Genomic DNA, 20,787 nt, shown 5'->3' on the forward strand with positions numbered 1-20,787 from the left:
TTGCCTACCATTTTTACCTGAATTTGTTTCTGGAATTTAATTGGTGTCCAAACTTCTACATAAAGCTGTAATGATTTAAAATTAAACGTAACAACTGTCACTTTGACCAATTAGCTTTTAGTGCTCCTCTGTGTTTCCAAAAGAGAGAAAAGAGGCGACAGGCAGAAGCAGGTAGCGCAAGCTGATCGAAAGCTTAAGAGGTCCTTAACATACCGCGATACGAGTCAAGAGTTAGTCCAAATTAGAAAAGTTGCCAAGCACATTAGAGCTACTACAAAAATCATGTCATGATGCTATTAAAGATCTCTCTATCTACGAGGTACTAATGTAGAATGCAGCAAAAAACTAAATAATCCCACCAAAAACCCTACAATACAGTGTTCATTACATTATACAGTACAGTGGTGGTTTGTATTTCTGTAGATGTAGACAGCAGATTATATTATATTAAATAAACTTGACAAATGTGCTGTGTGCACCTTAAAAGAAATTCTATGTACAATATTCATCTGCAATGTATAGTATGTATAGTTTTATAGTTCAATTTGAATACAAATTGTTATTGTTGTCTGATAAATAAAAGACACTGGACCTTGCAAGGTATATACATTATAACTACTGTTTTCTTGTTGTTTCTTAATTTTAAGCCTTTCAAATTTTTGCAAGATCGACCACTTCTGCTGAAAGATCAAGCATTATGTTATAGCTGATGCAACCAATACCAGGATGAATGATGCATTTACATTTTCGGCCTTTAGCAGACGCTTTTATCCAAAATGACAGTATACTGTCTAAGCAATTGAAGGTTAATGGCCTTGCTCAAGGGCCCAACAGTGGCAACTTGGCAGTGGTGGGGCTTGAACCAGCAACCTTTTGATTACTAGTCCAGTACCTTAACCACCAGGCTACAACTGATGCAGCTCTGATACATCAAAAAAGTCATGTTTAGAAAGAGGGAAATCATACATAGGTGATCCCAATGCAATTTCTAAATGTTTGGGATTTATCATACTGGAAAGAAGGAGTGACCAAGACAACAGAAAAACAAGTTTATGTATGTGTATGTTAAATGAGAGGTGGCATAAGGGATGGACTGTAGGGAAAAAATGGGTGTGGTTGTGTGTAATAAAAATGTCCATCATAAGTTTGCTCTTGGGGGATCTGCATGATACTACAAGTCTGTGGAAACTGACACACAAAATTCAAAATCAGCAAACTTTGACGTTTAAGTCAAATTGAGGTAGGATGGTGTTTTGCCTTCTGCTACCAATAACAAAATGAAAAACCAGTAACAAAAATGAATACAGAAATGACCTTTTTCCAGGCTACTGCATACACAAGTTTGCAGACTCATTATTGTCTGCATAAGCTTTCTACATAAGGAATTCAGCGTGGGTGTCAGACTGTGCATTTCTTCACACAATTTTTACACATCAGTGCAAGCAAATGAGATACGGCGGCAGGCTAAAGCAGGCAATGCATTGTTGACAACATGGCCCGGCATTGCACAGATATATCACGGCTCGTGGGAAATATATGCGTACAGGAGGGGCGAGTGGAAGAGGAGTGCTGGGCATTAGCTGTGCGGTAAAGCGAATGCAGAAAATGCACAAAAATCCAAATCCACACTTACCATGTTCATAGCCTGAATCAAAGGAAAGACAGAAAATTAGTACAATATCCTTAAGAGTCATCTATTAATGATTTTTGTTGGTGTTTTACTGGATTATTTTTCTCTTCGATGTGGTGTAGGTCTGGTTTTCCCAACACATTGAGCACATTATATATATTTACACAGATCAGCCATAACATTAAAAGCACCTCCTTGTTTCTACACTCACTGTCCATTTTATCACCTCCACTTACCATATAGAAGCACTTTGTAGTTCTACAATTACTGACTGTAGTCTATCTGTTTCTCTGCATGCTTTGTTAGCCCCATTTCATGCTGTTCTTCAATGGTTAGGACCCCACAGGACCACCACAGAGCAGGTATTATTTAGATGATGGATGATTCTCAGCACTGCAGTGACAATGACATGGTGGTGGTGTGTTAGTGTGTGTTGTGCTGGTATGAGTGGATCAGACACAGCAGCGCTGCTGGAGTTCTTAAATACAGTGTCCACTCACTGTCCACTCTATTAGACACTCCTACCTAGTTGGTCCACCTTGTAGATGTAACGTCAGAGATGATCGCTCATCTATTGCTGCTGTTTGAGTTGGTCATCTTCTAGACCTTCATCAGTGGTCACAGGACGCTGCCCACAGGGCGCTGTTGGCTGGATATTTTTGGTTGGTGGACTTATTCTCAGTCCAGCAGTGACAGTGAGGTGTTTAAAACCCCAGCAGCGCTGCTGTGTCTTATCCAATCATACCAGCACAACACACACTAACACACCACCACCATGTCAGTGTCACTGCAGTGCTGAGAATGATCCACCACCCAAATAATACCTGCTCTGTAGTGGTCCTGTGGGGGTCCTGACGATTGAAGAACAACATGAAAGGGGGCTAACAAAGCATGCAGAGAAACAGATGGACTACAGTCAGTAATTGTAGAACTACAAAGTGCTTTTATATAGTAAGTGGAGCTGATAAAATGGACAGTGAGTGTAGAAACAAGGAGGTGGTTTTAATGTTATGGCTGTGTATATACAGTGTATCACAAAAGTGAGTACACCCCTCACATTTCTGCAAATATTTCATTATATCTTTTAATGAGACAACACTATAGACATGAAACTTGGATATAACTTAGAGTAGTCAGTGTACAGCTTGTATAGCAGTGTAGATTTACTGTCTTCTGAAAATAACTCAACACACAGCCATTAATGTCTAAATAGCTGGCAACATACAGGGGTTGGACAAAATAACTGAAACACCTGGTTTTAGACCACAATAATTTATTACAATACAGCGTCAATTCGTCTTGGAAATGACATATACAAGTCCTGCACAGTGGTCAGAGGGATTTTAAGCCATTCTTCTTGCAGGATAGTGGCCAGGTCACTACGTGATGCTGGTGGAGGAAAACGTTTCCTGACTCGCTTCTCCAAAACACCCCAAAGTGGCTCAATAATATTTAGATCTGGTGACTGTGCAGGCCATGGGAGATGTTCAACTTCACTTTCATGTTCATCAAACCAATCTTTCACCAGTCTTGCTGTGTGTATTGGTGCATTGTCATCCTGATACACGGCACCGCCATTGGATGCACATGGTCCTCCAGAATGGTTCGGTAGTCCTTGGCAGTGACGCGCCCATCTAGCACAAGTATTGGGCCAAGGGAATGCCATGATATGGCAGCCCAAACCATCACTGATCCACCCCCATGCTTCACTCTGGGCATGCAACAGTCTGGGTGGTACGCTTCTTTGGGGCTTCTCCACACCGTAACTCTCCCGGATGTGGGGAAAACAGTAAAGGTGGACTCATCAGAGAACAATACATGCTTCACATTGTCCACAGCCCAAGATTTGCGCTCCTTGCACCATTGAAACCGACGTTTGGCATTGGCACGAGTGACCAAAGGTTTGGCTATAGCAGCCCGGCCGTGTATATTGACCCTGTGGAGCTCCCGACGGACAGTTCTGGTGGAAACAGGAGAGTTGAGGTGCACATTTAATTCTGCCGTGATTTGGGCAGCCGTGGTTTTATGTTTTTTGGATACAATCCGGGATAGCACCCGAACATCCCTTTCAGACAGCTTCCTCTTGTGTCCACAGTTAATCCTGTTGGATGTGGTTTGTCCTTCTTGGTGGTATGCTGACATTACCCTGGATACCGTGGCTCTTGATACATCACAAAGACTTGCTGTCTTGGTCACAGATGCGCCAGCAAGACGTGCACCAACAATTTGTCCTCTTTTGAACTCTGGTATGTCACCCATAATGTTGTGTGCATTGCAATATTTTGAGCAAAACTGTGCTCTTACCCTGCTAATTGAACCTTCACACTCTGCTCTTACTGGTGCAATGTGCAATTAATGAAGATTGGCCACCAGACTGGTCCAATTTAGCCATGAAACCTCCCACACTAAAATTACAGGTGTTTCAGTTATTTTGTCCAACCCCTGTAAGTGAGTACACCCCACAGTGAACATGTCCAAATTGTGCCCAAATGTGTCGTTGTCCCTCCCTGGTGTCATGTGTCAAGGTCCCAGGTGTAAATGGGGAGCAGGGCACAAAGATGGCCTGGGCTATAAGAAGATTGCTAACACCCTGAAACTGAGCTACAGCATGGTGGCCAAGGTCATACAGCGGTTTTCCAGGACAGGTTCCACTCGGAACAGGCTTCGCCAGGGTCGACCAAAGAAGTTGAGTCCACGTGTTCGGCGTCATATCCAGAGGTTGGCTTTAAAAAATAGACACATGAGTGCTGCCAGCATTGCCGCAGAGGTTGAAGACGTGGGAGGTCAGCCTGTCAGTGCTCAGACCATACGCCGCACACTGCATCAACTCGGTCTGCATGGTCGTCATCCCAGAAGGAAGCTGACGCACAAGAAAGCCAGCAAACAGTTTGCTGAAAACAAGCAGTCCAAGAACATGGATTACTGGAATGCCCTGTGGTCTGACGAGACCAAGATAGTGAGAAGTACCAAGACAACTGTATCTTGCCTACAGTCAAGCATGGTGGTGGTAGCATCATGGTCTTGGGCTGCATGAGTGTTGCTGGCACTGGGGAGCTGCAGTTCATTGAGGGAAACATGAATTTCAACATGTACTGTGACATTCTGAAACAGAGCATGATCCTCTCCCTTCGAAAACTGGGCCTCATGGCAGTTTTCCAACAGGATAACGACCCCAAACACAACCTCCAAGATGACAACTGCCTTGCTGAGGAAGCTGAAGGTAAAGGTGATGGACTAAACCCAATTGAGCACCTGTGGCGCATCCTCAAGTGGAAGGTGGAGGAGTTCAAGGTGTCTAACATCCACCAGCTCCGTGATGTCATCATGGAGGAGTGGAAGAGGATTCCAGTAGCAACCTGTGCAGTTCTGGTGAATTCCATGCCCAGGAGGGTTAAGGCAGTGCTGGATAATAATGGTGGTCACACAAAATATTGACACTTTGGGCACAATTTGGACATGTTCACTGTGGGGTGTACTCACTTATGTTGCCAGCCATTTAGACATTAATGGCTATGTGTTGAGTTATTTTCAGAAGACAGTAAATCTACACTGCTATACAAGCTGTACACTGACTACTCTAAGTTATATCCAAGTTTCATGTCTATAGTGTTGTCCCATGAAAAGATATAATGAAATATTTGCAGAAATGTGAGGGGTGTACTCACTTTTGTGATACACTGTAAACATACATATATAAACTCTTTTTTTAAGAAAAGTAGGTGGATTTGAGCTCTATATGTGGGACAGCAGACTCTGATTATTTCAATATCAGTATATTAGTATCAGTATGTGTGTAGTTTCTAAATGACACAAATAGGAGTTCAAATTTGGGGTAAAAGAAATAAATAAATCAGACCTTTTTTACAATGGAAAAAATATGAGACACCATAACAGCAATAGAAGCAGCACACCTCTTACTAAAATGACTGAATAAACTACAGCAACACACACACACACACACAATATAAATACATAGACAAAGTCTGGCAATACCAAGTCTTTGCTGCTCTACATACAAATGGAATTCAATTTATTTAACTATAAGATAATAAATTAGGATGGCCACTGGTGCTGGGCAGTAACCTTAGACTTTAAGTCAGTCACATGATGTTATATTATGATTTCTATTCCTTGCAAGTCCAGCCAAACAAACAAAAAACAGCCCAGACTATTAATTCTCCTCCTTCACCAAACTTTACAGCTGGCAGTATGCCAGCAACACATTTCCACTCCTCTAGAGGCTTTTATCATGCTATCACACTAATTCAGTCAATGCCAGGCAATACACATGATAATTTTAGGCCTGGGTTAGCAGCTTAGCCATGAAAAGTTGCAATGAATAGATATTGTACAGGTTAAAACTCACACATTGTTACACACTGCAACACACAAAGTCCTGTTCTTTAAGCTTGGGTGAACTACTGCTTTGTGACCAAGTTGTTGTTACTCATGGACATGTCTACTTCACAATAACACCACTCAGATATGACCAAGCTCTAGCAGGGAAGAAATTGGACCATATTGCTGGAATATGGCATCCTGTGAAAGCATCACATTTAAAGTCACCAGTCTACATGAAAACACTAGTCAGCAGTGATGTGTACTTCATTTTCACCAAATAGTGTAACAATATACACAGCTGAGTCACATTATTATGACCACTTCCAACTTTCGACGGCCACAGCACGTAGCTCATGAAGGAAGTCATGTTTTGTGAGCTGGCTAGGTGGGTATATAAGCTATGCTATAGGCAGTCTGCACATAATTCCATAAATGCTGTCTTGGGTAAAAGTACCAAGAGGGCGCTCAGGTGGCACAGCGGTAAAACACGCTAGCACACCAGAGCTGACATTTCGAACTTGTCGGCGCCTACATAAACAACGATTGGCTGTTGTTCATACAGGGTAGGAGCAGGACAGGGAACTCCTCATAACTAAGGCAATTATGACCTCTGCTGGCTGATTGATGGCGCCTGCACAGAGTCGAGGAATAATGCATTGATCAGGGTGTGGCTCTCCGTACACAGAGCTGATCCACGTATTAACTCACCTCGCACAGTACCATGAGTAATCGTTCTCCCTTGGGCGGATGGGATCTTCCGGCAAGACAATGAGACATGTCACATGGCTAGAAATGTCCCACACTGGTTGGAAGAGCATGACCAAGACTTCCAAGTACTACACTGGCCCCCTAATTCCCCAGCCATGAACTTAATTGAGCATCTGTGGAACCACCTTGATTGTTGTGTCCGCTCTATGGATCCTCCCTCACACACCCTCCAGCAGCTGTGGGATGCACTGCGGTCAGCATGGTTCCAGATACCTGTGACAACCTACCAGGACCTTATTGAGTCACTCTAGCTGCTGTTCGTGCTGCACACAGCAGTTACATATTAGCTGGTGGACACAATAATGTGACTCGAACATGTATATAATTGTTGTGTTCTTGTTTTTAAAAAAATCAGTGACACTATACAATGTAAAAATGTGTGTAACTATTGATAAAATGCATTGTGAAAATGTAAAGAAGATCTTATTTCTATCATAATATCTGGAAAATCGACATGTATCCTTTTAAAACAACTTGTCTAGTTAGTGCTGAGAGTGTTAGGGTGTAATGAATAAAAAATGTATAAGAAATGGGATGGACAAAGCTTGTCAGGGTGAAAGATGGGATGGGCATAAGGGTTGGGGGAAAGGAGGGCAGGGTTAAAGGTTAGGAGACAGGGAGCCTCAGAAAAGTCTACAGGCAGAAAGCATGGAGCAGTCATGCACTTTCAGCCTTTTCTGCAATGAAGCAAGTCAGTGCCGAGCACTGAACCCCACTCACGCCATTCAAACCGCTATCTAAAACAGCCAGTCTTTGTGTCAGAGCTCCTCTATAGGTTAAGGCTTGGTCAGCCGATAGCGCAATGGAATTTACGATTCCATTAGGTGATGTAATGGCCAATTGGTTAGCGCCAAGCCAAATGGTGCAAAGCCCCGCCCCACCCACAGGAAAGCGCATACCTTCAGCTTTGACTGTATTTCGCGAGATTTTCTCCGGGCAAGAACCTGCAAATGGCTAGAAACCTGCAGAAGAGAAGAGCAAAGGAGGGGCAAGAGGGAAAAGAGAGAGAGAGAAAGAGAAGGGAGGGAAAGAGAGAGAAAAGAGAAGCCATAACCAAAGAGGAAAGAGAATCCCGTTTGCACACTAGCCCTACAGGGCTAGCAGGTGACACCTACCTTTATACCCGCTTGATACTCGCGGACTTTCTTCCGTGCTAACACCTGTATGTGACTAGAGACCTAAGGAGTGTGATAGGGTTTTAAAACACACACATGCACACACAGTTTAACACAAATATGCACAAAATAAAGAAAATCTACCTCCTGTATGAACAGGTTGTTATAATGTCATTATACATTGGCACCACAGCACAAAAGTCACATTTTGCTAATTGAAGAGCTATTTATTTCAAGTACATTATACTTTAAGCTAAATAACTGTAAAGCAATATCATTCAACATTTAGATTGAGGAAAAGACCTAGCTGTTTGCCTGTTAGCTGTGTGCTAATGCTACCCCCCCCCCCCCCCCCCCCCCCCCCCCCCCACACACACACACACTTTTTGAAGTTATAAAGTCAGCCTGTTAGCCTGGCTAATAATAAACAAAAGGCTGCATCCCAAACCACAAACTGTGTAATCACAGTGTATTTTAATACTAAAAGTAATAGTGCACTAATTTTACATACTTCTAGCATTGTTTATTTATTTATTAGTATTTTAATGTCATGTTTTACACACTTTGGTTCCATTCATGACCGAACGTGTAGTTACTCATTACAAGATTCATCAGTTCAAGTCTTTTTAATGTCAAACAAAGTCACAGACAATTTAGCATCTCCATATCACCTCATTTGAATGTCTTTGGACTGTGGGGGGGAAACTGGAGTTCCCAGAGGAAACCCATGCAGACATGGGGAGAACATGCAAACTCCACACAGGAAGGACCTGGACAGCTCCACCTGGGAATCGAACCTAGGACCTTCTTGCTGTGAGGCGACAGTGCCACCCACTGAGCCATAACATGAGGACCAGCCACATAATAGGCTGTCAAATCAGCCATGACCTTCATGTCCTCTGTCATCAATAAGTCTTGGCTACCCAACAAACTGTCGGCAGTCTACTTCTTGAAGCACTGTCAGTGGATACTCACCAAGGCTGCCTTTGAGCCACTGATGTTTGGGACATACTAGTTGTCTAGTATAACTATTATAGGCTCAACATTTAAGGAATCCCTGACAGTGGCATGCACAGTTGTTATGAAATAGGAATTACCATGGACATATTTGGGGGTTGGTTCTAATGTTTTGGCTGATGAGTGGAATATATTGACAGCAAACTAGCCAGTCTGCTATTATATTGCAGGAGAACAAGAATATCGACAGATCATGGTATTTGTATGTAGTTTCTCATTGCACATTAAAACATTTTTGAACCTCTACACAGAGTACTTTTATGGTTTTTAGTGACCTTTCAGGAACACTTTTAGTTCATTAGAAAAAGGCCATGTAGGGATGCACTGATTGAAAATACAAATATACCCAATAAACAAACATTCTAAAACATTCTGTAGTGCTTTTAGTAACTACAACTAAGGCAGTGGTAGCTTAGCAGTTAGGGTATTAGGCTATTATTCTGAAGGTTGATGGGTTAAGCCTCACCACTGTCAGGCCCCTGAGAAAGACCCTTAAACCTCGATTGTGTGAGATGTATTCAGCCACATTTGTTAGTTGCTTTGGATAAATAAAAGCAGATGTAACCAATCAAATCAGAAATGCATGCAAATTATGCAAATGGTTTTGTCTCTCAGTGTTCATGTGCTTGATCAGTTGTGATACATTTAACATTATACACAAGTACAGTGGTACCTTGTAACTCAACGTCCCCTAAACTCAAAATCTTAGAAACTCAACGCTGAGAAATTTGTGCTGTTAAACTCAACGTTAACCTTAAACTCGACATGTTCAGGTTTTTTTTATTGATTTATTTAATTTCAAATGAACAATGAACAGCTTTGTTCAGTGCTCGGCTTGAGCGGTGCAGTAAAACGTCATCAAAGTGCGCATATGAGACGAATCTGCATTTGTGTGGAATAACCGTCTAATTCCTTTTGAAAGCATCCACATGTATCTGTGTTAAGTGTTTTCTCCTGTTTCACTTTTAAACTTGTGTTATAGCTGGGAGGGTTTTGAGAAATTGTAAGACAATAAAGAAGTAAAGGTAAAGTACATTTTCATAGATTTTTTACTGTTTTCAATTGTATTATAATTGTTATAAACTTGAAAAAATATCTTGAAACTCAACGCCTTTTAACTCAACGCCATTCCCAGAACCAGTTGACGTTGAGTTTCAAGGTACCACTGTATGTGAAACACCATTAGATGAGAAACCTGAATGTTCAACCCAATCTAACGTTTAGCCCAATATTGGCCCAGCTACACCAGTGCCACTACCCATTATTTGATAAATGCACTACTATAACAAAATGTGAGTGGTTTTTAAACAAGAAGGGCAATCAAGTACCTGTTTCCTTGTGCGGGTTTTGCCTGTCCTCAGCTTGATATATCTGGCAATAAGTTCATTACGGCCTGTGAAAGTAAAAATAGAGAACTTTTTATTAGGTGACCTTTACTTTGTATTACCACAAGGTGGCACTTGGTGGCGGGAAACACACATTCATAATGAGAAATACGACTATTAGAATAGCTATGCTAAAAGAGCAATGTTAACTTTTAAACAGCACTACAACAATAAGTCAAAGTCAAAATTCAAAGTGAACTTTATTGTCATTTAGACTATACAGCTAGGAGTGCACAGCTGAACGAGATTGCGTTTCTCTAGCTCCAATGTGCAGAATATGAAAAAAAGAGCATATACAAGACAAAATATACATTAAGTTTTAAAAAAGATATACACTAAGTAAAAAAAAAAAAAATACTGCACAGACATTGTAGACAGACATAAAATACATGTTAAGTAAAAAATATATACACATTAAGTAAGAAATATTGCACATAATGTGGGCCTCATGGCAGTTTTCCAACAGGATAACGACCCCAAACACAACCTCCAAGATGACAACTGCCTTGCTGAGGAAGCTGAAGGTAAAGGTGATGGACTAAACCCAATTGAGCACCTGTGGCGCATCCTCAAGTGGAAGGTGGAGGAGTTCAAGGTGTCTAACATATGAGTCATTCTATAATTTGGGGTACATTCCATGTCCAATGATAATTATATTTATTCTAACTATTTTCTTTAAAAATGTCATATTTTACCTATTAATGGAAAACATGTTGTAATATCACAAAAACATTATGTGCATCCTATTCTTTATTTAGCTTGAAATTTGTCATGATGTTCCTAAATGAACAGTTTTTGCTGTGTCTGTTTTTTAAGTTGAGGGTGCCTTGGTTTCAAAATAATGAATAAAATCATTAAGGGCAACAACATCTATTTTTTTATTTATTTTAAAAGTTTAAATACCAAAGAAAAATAATATTTTTTAAATTGAGTTTCTCTTTTAAATCATTTAAATATCTTTATTTATTAATGTCCGCAAAAGTTCTGTCAACTATGTTACTAACAGAACTCCACTCAGCAACTCAAAAATGGTTTGTTCTAAAACTATGTGACCAGCATTACATGATATCATTCATCTCTGTGGAGGGTATATTGAACAAACTGTGGTGAATGTCCTCTTATTTTTTTAAAATATTTTATCTATAATAGAACATTGTCAATGAGTATATTAATTGACCGTCAACTATGTTACATACATTGTTATGGTTACAATTTTTTTTATAATTTTAATTCAAACGTATGTTCAAATTAGACATTATTCTGTTCAAGAAATGACATGTGGTCAGCCAGGCAAGGTCTACCACTGAAGTTATGGGTCAAAATAGGGAAATTGTCAACTATGTTACCTGTCAACTAAGTTACCTAGTAGTCTACATCTACTGTCCCTTTAAAATAAAATAAATAAAAAATTATGTTTAAGCTTTGCAAATAGTGGATATGTTACACTAAAGAATATATTAACTTGAACCACTGATTGTTTTATTGAGAGAGAACATTGTTTTTGCACTTTTTTTGGGATGTGAAATGTACCCCAAATTATAGAAAGACACATACAGGGGTTGGACAAAATAACTGAAACACCTCTCATTTTAGTGTGGGAGGTTTCATGGCTAAATTGGACCAGTCTGGTGGCCAATCTTCATTAATTGCACATTGCACCAGTAAGAGCAGAGTGTGAAGGTTCAATTAGCAGGGTAAGAGCACAGTTTTGCTCAAAATATTGCAATGCACACAACATTATGGGTGACATACCAGAGTTCAAAAGAGGACAAATTGTTGGTGCACGTCTTGCTGGCGCATCTGTGACCAAGACAGCAAGTCTTTGTGATGTATCAAGAGCCACGGTATCCAGGGTAATGTCAGCATACCACCAAGAAGGACAAACCACATCCAACAGGATTAACTGTGGACGCAAGAGGAAGCTGTCTGAAAGGGATGTTCGGGTGCTAACCCGGATTGTATCCAAAAAACATAAAACCACGGCTGCCCAAATCACGACAGAATTAAATGTGCACCTCAACTCTCCTGTTTCCACCAGAACTGTCCGTCGGGAGCTCCACAGGGTCAATATACACGGCCGGGCTGCTATAGCCAAACCTTTGGTCACTCGTGCCAATGCCAAACGTCGGTTTCAATGGTGCAAGGAGCGCAAATCTTGGGCTGTGGACAATGTGAAACATGTATTGTTCTCTGATGAGTCCACCTTTACTGTTTTCCCCACATCCGGGAGAGTTACGGTGTGGAGAAGCCCCAAAGAAGCGTACCACCCAGACTGTTGCATGCCCAGAGTGAAGCATGGGGGTGGATCAGTGATGGTTTGGGCTGCCATATCATGGCATTCCCTTGGCCCAATACTTGTGCTAGATGGGCGCGTCACTGCCAAGGACTACCGAACCATTCTGGAGGACCATGTGCATCCAATGGCGGTGCCGTGTATCAGGATGACAATGCACCAATACACACAGCAAGACTGGTGAAAGATTGGTTTGATGAACATGAAAGTGAAGTTGAACATCTCCCATGGCCTGCACAGTCACCAGATCTAAATATTATTGAGCCACTTTGGGGTGTTTTGGAGAAGCGAGTCAGGAAACGTTTTCCTCCACCAGCATCACGTAGTGACCTGGCCACTATCCTGCAAGAAGAATGGCTTAAAATCCCTCTGACCACTGTGCAGGACTTGTATATGTCATTTCCAAGACGAATTGATGCTGTATTGGCCGCAAAAGGAGGCCCTACACCATACTAATAAATTATTGTGGTCTAAAACCAGGTGTTTCAGTTATTTTGTCCAACCCCTGTATATATATAAAGTGTATCACAAAAGTGAGTACACCCCTCACATTTCTGCAAATATTTTATTATATCTTTTCATGGGACAACACTATAGACATGAAACTTGGATATAACTTAGAGTAGTCAGTGTACAACTTGTATAGCAGTGTAGATTTACTGTCTTCTGAAAATAACTCAACACACAGCCATTAATGTCTAAATGGCTGGCAACATAAGTGAGTACACCCCACAGTGAACATATCCAAATTGTGCCCAAAGTGTCAATATTTTGTGTGACCACCATTATTATCCAGCACTGCCTTAACCCTCCTGGGCATGGAATTCACCAGAACTGCACAGTTTTCGAAGGGAGGGGATCATTAGACATATTTATATATATATAAAATAAGGTACCAAGGCGTATACATAATAAGGTACCAAGACATTTTAGGTAAACTCGGCACCAAGCAGTAAAAAACACATATTACAAAAGGAAGCCAATTCGTGGCCAGAAACTGCATGGACTTGTGACAATATATCTGAAAGAAAATTTTTTCAGCTTTCTAACTGTCCCACTTGAACAGGTTTGTGAACATTTGTTAGCATGTGTGTGATTGTGAGTGTGTGTGTAGAGAGAGCACAGCTGCACAAGGCTGTTCCTCTGGTGACTTCTCTACATGCTAACAGTGTTTTACTAGAAAGAAATTGGAAACCATAAAAACCATGGCTCTGCTGGTGGTTCAGCACCTGGATCTGTCCTACTCCATATATCATTTTTCACAAGTTAGAAAAAGTCAGGGCAATAAGCCTTGCTCATGAACAAATAGACATCCAGCTATCTGGTCTTGGTTTTCAACTGATTTCACTTCAGTAGCCAGATACATTTCTCATAAATAAGTTGTGACCCCAAACTTTTATGTGTGACACCAAGATCATTTAATCCCATTTTATTTGTTGCTGAGTTAGAGAAATTAACTAACCTGGATAGTGACTTGCTGACTGACTTATTGTAAGCGATTACTAGAAAGTTCTCCGAAAGGGGGCGCTCTTGACACGTTACACACTCTTTCATTAAAGCCACAGTGTCTGTTTTGATTGATACAGTAATTCTAAACACACCAAAAACAACTAAATGCAACTAACAGTGCAACAAGGGGCAAAACGATCTTCAGACATACAGAGACAGACAAAAGTAGTTGACTAAATCACAAGGTCGCAAGTCCAAGCCCCACAACTTGTCACTGTTGGGTCCCTGAGCAAGGACCTTAACTCTCAACTACTTGCATTGTACTCACTTACAATAGTCACATAAATGTCACTAATGTAAAAAATGCTGACTGAGCTGACTGTGTTATATGGCAAATCTTCACTATCTTAAGCTGCATACACTACATGATCAGAAGTATGTGGACACCCCTTCTAATTACTGAGTTCCGGTGGCTCGGGCACATGTCTTGCTAACTGATGTCTAAAAATAATTGACCAAAAATAAATTTTAAGGCCCTTTTCATGCTTCGATCTGACTGTACCCCTGTGCACAAAGAAAGATTAATAAAGAATGGTTTAATGAGTTTTGCGCGCAAGCCTGAACACACAGGGAAGAAATCAGAACGTCTATTGCTAGCCAAACCTCCTCGTCCAGCATTAATGCCTAACTTCACAGATGCTCCTACCTCAGGGGCACAGATTCCCACAGACACACTTCAAAATAGGGAAATTAGGGACCAGTACTATACCTATGCTATTGATATTGGAATTGGATGTCCAACTAGCTCATGGTTGTGTCAACATACTGTTGGCCATACAGTGTTTTTTTTTTTTTTTTTTTGATTGTGACATTTATTAATTCAAGGAATTGCAATGCCCATGACGCCAGTATACATTACCTTTAATGTGTACATTTTAAGTAGCATGTTAAAACAGTTGAAGCTTTTTATTTAATGTAGCGTGTTTAAATAGCAGTTGATAAAGCTCTTTTTAATGTAATCTTTTTACAGTAACAAATGTGTGCAGAGAGCAGACTTAGCAAGCAGGATCCATATTTTATACACATTTTTATATAGTAATGCTCAAACAGTTATTTTATTCTATGAATTATCTTCAATAACATATGCAAATAAAGATATTTAGAGTTTGTAGATTTTTAAAACTGTACTTTTTATATATAAACAGTTGTTAATGGTCATTATGTCCCCCCCCCCAATTCAACACATAACTGACTTCTTTAAATAAAAATATCATACAAGTTCAATGGTCAGACTTGTATTCTGAATAACAAGCTATGCTAAGGCATTAAAATTCCTAATGCTTAATGTTAATAAGGTTTACATTTTTGGTTTTAAGCTGGCTTCTCACTGTTTTAAATTACAAAATGTATATTGATATGTTCAAATGGTTAGAAATGAAATTTATATGTATTATTTATGTATAAATTTCTATCTATGTGTTATTTCCATCTTTAAACCACAAAAAAAAAAAACGTTTCAATTTAATTATAACTGCTACTAGCTTACTTGTTTCTAAACAATAAAGTAATAAAATTTAGTTTGCAGTCTTTCCAGTCACACACCTCCTAGTTTTGCTTTTAATTCTTCTACTGACAGACAGGAACTTGGAAATGTTTGAGCTTTGGGTGTAAGCAAAATAATGCTTCTTACTATCTTTTCTCCCTCACACACACAATGTCTGCGTATAGAGTTTTCATGTCCCACTGCTTGCTTTATCAGTGACCATAAAAGTCAAGCAGTGTAATTCTGAGCAGAGAAAGACCAGAGAATGAGCGAAAGCCACATGTACTGTTATCCCCTCCCCAGCCATATGCTTCCCCCCTCCTTCTCTCCCCCCTACAGACACACCCGCATCTGCCTCTACCTCTCTCGCTCTCTGCCTCCGCATTCCTGACATTCCTCAGCGCCTGTCACATCTGCCCCACACAGCCTGACTGGATGAAGCCGGGCCACGAGCACGCATACAAAACGAGAACGAAAGAGTGTGCGAGGGAAGGAAAGAGAGAGAGAGAGAGAGAGAGAGAGGGTTTCAACATTGCTGCCAACAATGGGCAGCTGGAGTTGCCCCAGCACACCCCCCTTCCCTGCTCAACAACGGACGCTCGCACCTGCCGTGGATAGTCGTCTGTCAACAAATAGTTCTGTCCCGCTTTTCATTTGTTGCTTTCAATCACAGTTCTGTATCCTGCTCAGCTTGGTTCATATCTGAGGATAAGTTGTAGATCCTTCACATGGTTCATGCCAAGCATAACTGGAATTATAGGAACTGATGCAAGACCAGGGAAATAAGATCCTGGTAACTTCTCTATAAAGAGTGATCATTAAGATGGCATATCATATCAACATATCTCATGATTTACGTATTTTACTACTGAAATTGCATAAACAAAACTTTTAGCTTTTGCATAAAGCTTTTTAATTACACAGGAAATAAAGTAGAATTTTAATACAATTTCTGTTATGAATTTCATTTTAAAATTTAAATAGTTTGTTAAGTACATAAGCTATGTCACTTATTTAATACATTTTTGCTACCCATGTTTTACTCCCACCCTGCCCCCACCCACAAAACGTTCCAAGGAAAAAGTACAGCGCAGTGTCTGTCCTGAAGCGTGACAATGTATTTGTTTATCTAAGAGCTTTAACATATTCTTCTATAAATCGCATTCTTTTTAACTAGATGTCTTTACCTGCTGGAGCAGCTTTTGTTTGTTTACAAATCAACCATTTGATGTAGAACTTCTCTCTGTTCTACATCAGTTATCAGATTAACATACTGTTCGAAAGTTTACCATAGTTTTGTTTTATTACTACTAGAGTGTTAGCTTGCACGACCATTGAAAAACACTGTTGCTTAAGACAAGTATGAAGACTAATAATGAATAAAGAAAGTTGAATATGTGAATATGGTTGCTTTTGAAGGAAACAAAAATAAGTATCTCAAGGCAGTAATCACAATATTCAGATATGCTCCAAATGCCCCCCTCCTCATAAACAGAGTAAATAATTATAAATAAACATACAGTATTCCAATCACTAGCTTTGCATAATGTTAGTGTCTTTCCATCAGTTGTTGATATGACAGAAATGTCGCCCCCCCCCACCCCCACCCCTACCCCACCTCTACCCCACCCCTACCCCACCCACACACAGCCATAGATTAGGTTCCCCTCCAACTTAAGGTTGTTTATGGCTCAATAAGAATTGCGCTGTATTTGACATTTATGTTCATTGCTTGCTGTCATAATCCTGACAGTTTGGTGCCCAGGTGGCGCAGCGGGACACTCCACTAAGCACACCAGCGCCGAGATTCTGAACTCCTCGGATCGAAACTCGGCTTAGCCTTCGGTCGGCTAGGGGTCATCTAGCGGGCATATTTGGCAGTGCCTGCAGCAGACACTAATTGGCCACCGTGTCTGCTAGGGCGGGATGACCGGACTATGTGTGTGGTTGGCAGATAGAGGCGCCTGTGCAGAATGCACGGGCGAAAAGAAGCGGTACGACTGCGCATGTGTCGGAGGAGGCGTGAGCAGCAATATACCATCTACTAATGTAATCGGCGATCCGCAGCGGCGGAAGACAAATTGACTACGCTAAATCGGAAGAAAATGCATAAATAAAAACATAATCATGACAGTTTAATTTGTCCATATTGAGCCAAATGTGTCTTTATGCAAGATACAGAAAAAAACCTTTTATTTTATATTTTATTACTTAAATATTTAAATTGAATAAAATAAAGGGCATAATGGCTTAAAGAATTAATCAACAGGTAACCCTAAACTCTCTCATTCTATTTCAGGCCGAACAAAGGTGCTATAGATTAACTTTGTAGTATTATTTTTGTATATACCTGCATATTAGCATATCGTGCACCAAGCAAATTTCTCGCATCATTAAATACTCGTCATATCAACATGACATTGATTTCAGTTTGAAAGAATGGAAAATACCTTAACTATGCACGTGTGTGTGTGTGTGTACACCTATGTAAAATATCACTCTATGATTTAAAACTCGAGGGGTGGACTCTAACCTTTACTATGCTGGAACATGCCCGGCTTGTTTTTTTTGTAACAGCATGCCCTATGGACATTTCCACCTCTGCTTTTTTCTATCGTTATCTTTCGATCTCATTTTCAGCTCATTGCAGATTGAACATCAAACAAAAGAAACTTGTTCTGAGTGTCAAGTGATTTAAAATCACAGACCATGCTTTGGCCATTATGTGGCAGAAAGTCCCCACATAACCTGTTTTATTTGAGGGAGATAGTCATCTCTCTCCTCCCAGGAGTGCTGCAGTACAGGACTATCGCCTACGAGATGATTTGGCTCAACTCTGGTGAAGAACAAATATTTCTGAAGAGCAGAACCAGACTGGCTGCATTTCTCTCACTTAATTGCACAATGAGTCACTTAACAGGTAGAAAGGTAATTCTTTGTATGCAAGGTAGGAGAAAAGCAAGTTTCACCGACCTTAAAGAGTAAAGCACAGCTTTAAAAATGTTTAAAGAAGTTAATGACCAAAGTGCATATTGCATTTATGTTACATAGCTGTGTTAACCTATTATCTAGAAAAAAATAAAATAAACAAGCAAACCAACCAAAAAAGTGGAACAACAGTAATAAAAAAACAACACAGTGACACAAACTAAAAGGAAAAAAAAACTGGCCCTCACATGCCTGACCCAGGCAGCAATGCCAGGGCAGAAGCATTCGGCATGCCTTTGGCCTCACGTCAGCGTTGGAATTAGGAATGCTGAGCTCATCCCACTTGTGGACTTCTTCAGTGGCCGGGCCTTTGGCCTCACATGACTGTGTGTAAGCAGAGAAGGCGTTTACAGCTATGGAAAAAAGCAAGTAACCGAGACAGGGGTCCTGACTGCTCGCTCGCTATAAAACAGTGAGTGTGAGTAGGAAGGTCATAAAATAAAGATGTATATCGGTGATGATAAATATATTCTTTTAAATTTGAATATACTTTATGGCAAAGAATAAAACAGCATTTAGTAAGACTTTTTTTCTTTGTGTTCACTTTAACCTCATGTACTGTGTATTTCCAAGGACCACAACTGACAGAGATGTGATCAAAAATATATACAGTGTATCACAAAAGTGAGTACACCCCTCACATTTCTGCAGATATTTAAGTATATCTTTTCATGGGACAACACTGACAAAATGACACTTTGACACAATGAAAAGTAGTCTGTGTGCAGCTTATATAACAGTGTAAATTTATTCTTCCCTCAAAATAACTCAATATACAGCCATTAATGTCTAAACCACCGGCAACAAAAGTGAGTACACCCCTTAGTGAAAGTTCCTGAAGTGTCAATATTTTGTGTGGCCACCATTATTTCCCAGAACTGCCTTAACTCTCCTGGGCATGGAGTTTACCAGAGCTTCACAGGTTGCCACTGGAATGCTTTTCCACTCCTCCATGACGACATCACGGAGCTGGCGGATATTCGAGACTTTGCGCTCCTCCACCTTCCGCTTGAGGATGCCCCAAAGATGTTCTATTGGGTTTAGGTCTGGAGACATGCTTGGCCAGTCCATCACCTTTACCCTCAGCCTCTTCAATAAAGCAGTGGTCGTCTTAGAGGTGTGTTTGGGGTCATTATCATGCTGGAACACTGCCCTGCGACCCAGTTTCCGGAGGGAGGGGATCATGCTCTGCTTCAGTATTTCACAGTACATATTGGAGTTCATGTGTCCCTCAATGAAATGTAACTCCCCAACACCTGCTGCACTCATGCAGCCCCAGACCATGGCATTCCCACCACCATGCTTGACTGTAGGCATGACACACTTATCTTTGTACTCCTCACCTGATTGCCACCACACATGCTTGAGACCATCTGAACCAAACAAATTAATCTTGGTCTCATCAGACCATAGGACATGGTTCTAGTAATCCATGTCCTTTGTTGACATGTCTTCAGCAAACTGTTTGCGGGCTTTCTTGTGTAGAGACTTCAGAAGAGGCTTCCTTCTGGGGTGACAGCCATGCAGACCAATTTGATGTAGTGTGCGGCGTATGGTCTGAGCACTGACAGGCTGACCCCCCACCTTTTTAATCTCTGCAGCGATGCTGACAGCACTCCTGCGCCTATCTTTCAAAGACAGCAGTTGGATGTGACGCTGAGCACGTGCACTCAGCTTCTTTGGACGACCAACGCGAGGTCTGTTCTGAGTGGACCCTGCTCTTTTAAAATGCTGGATGATCTTGGCCACTGTGCTGTAGCTCAGTTTCAGGGTGTTGGCAATCTCCTTGTAGCCTTGGCCATCTTCATGTAGCGCAACAATTCGTCTTTTAAGATCCTCAGAGAGTTCTTTGCCATGAGGTGCCATGTTGGTACTTTCAGTGACCAGTATGAGAGAGTGTGAGAGCTGTACTACTAAATTGAACACACCTGCTCCCTATGCACACCTGAGACCTAGTAACACTAACAAATCACATGACATTTTGGAGGGAAAATGACAAGCAGTGCTCAATTTGGACATTTAAGGGTGTAGTCTCTTAGGGGTGTACTCACTTTTGTTGCCGGTGGTTTAGACATTAATGGCTGTATATTGAGTTATTTTGAGGGAAGAATAAATTTACACTGTTATATAAGCTGCACACAGACTACTTTTCATTGTGTCAAAGTGTCATTTTGTCAGTGTTGTCCCATAAAAAGATATACTTAAATATCTGCAGAAATGTGAGGGGTGTACTCACATTTGTGATACACTGTATATAC

The 20,787-nt window shown here is 40.7% G+C and overlaps 1 protein-coding gene across 1 annotated transcript in view; it reads right to left on the minus strand.

Annotated features, from left to right (window-relative positions):
* The window catches only part of tead3b (TEA domain family member 3 b), a 42,047-nt gene that overhangs the window by 12,443 nt on the left and 8,817 nt on the right, over positions 1 to 20,787 (minus strand). The window contains exons 4-6 of the mRNA XM_062997165.1: positions 10,200 to 10,264; positions 7,639 to 7,701; positions 1,634 to 1,645 (exon numbers count right to left, since the gene is read on the minus strand). Of these exons, the coding sequence (XP_062853235.1) occupies positions 1,634 to 1,645; positions 7,639 to 7,701; positions 10,200 to 10,264 (140 nt within the window). The remainder of the gene's footprint in view (positions 1 to 1,633; positions 1,646 to 7,638; positions 7,702 to 10,199; positions 10,265 to 20,787) is intronic.

The sequence above is a fragment of the Trichomycterus rosablanca genome, chromosome 6, assembly GCF_030014385.1.
Source record: "Trichomycterus rosablanca isolate fTriRos1 chromosome 6, fTriRos1.hap1, whole genome shotgun sequence".
NCBI lineage: Eukaryota > Metazoa > Chordata > Actinopteri > Siluriformes > Trichomycteridae > Trichomycterus > Trichomycterus rosablanca.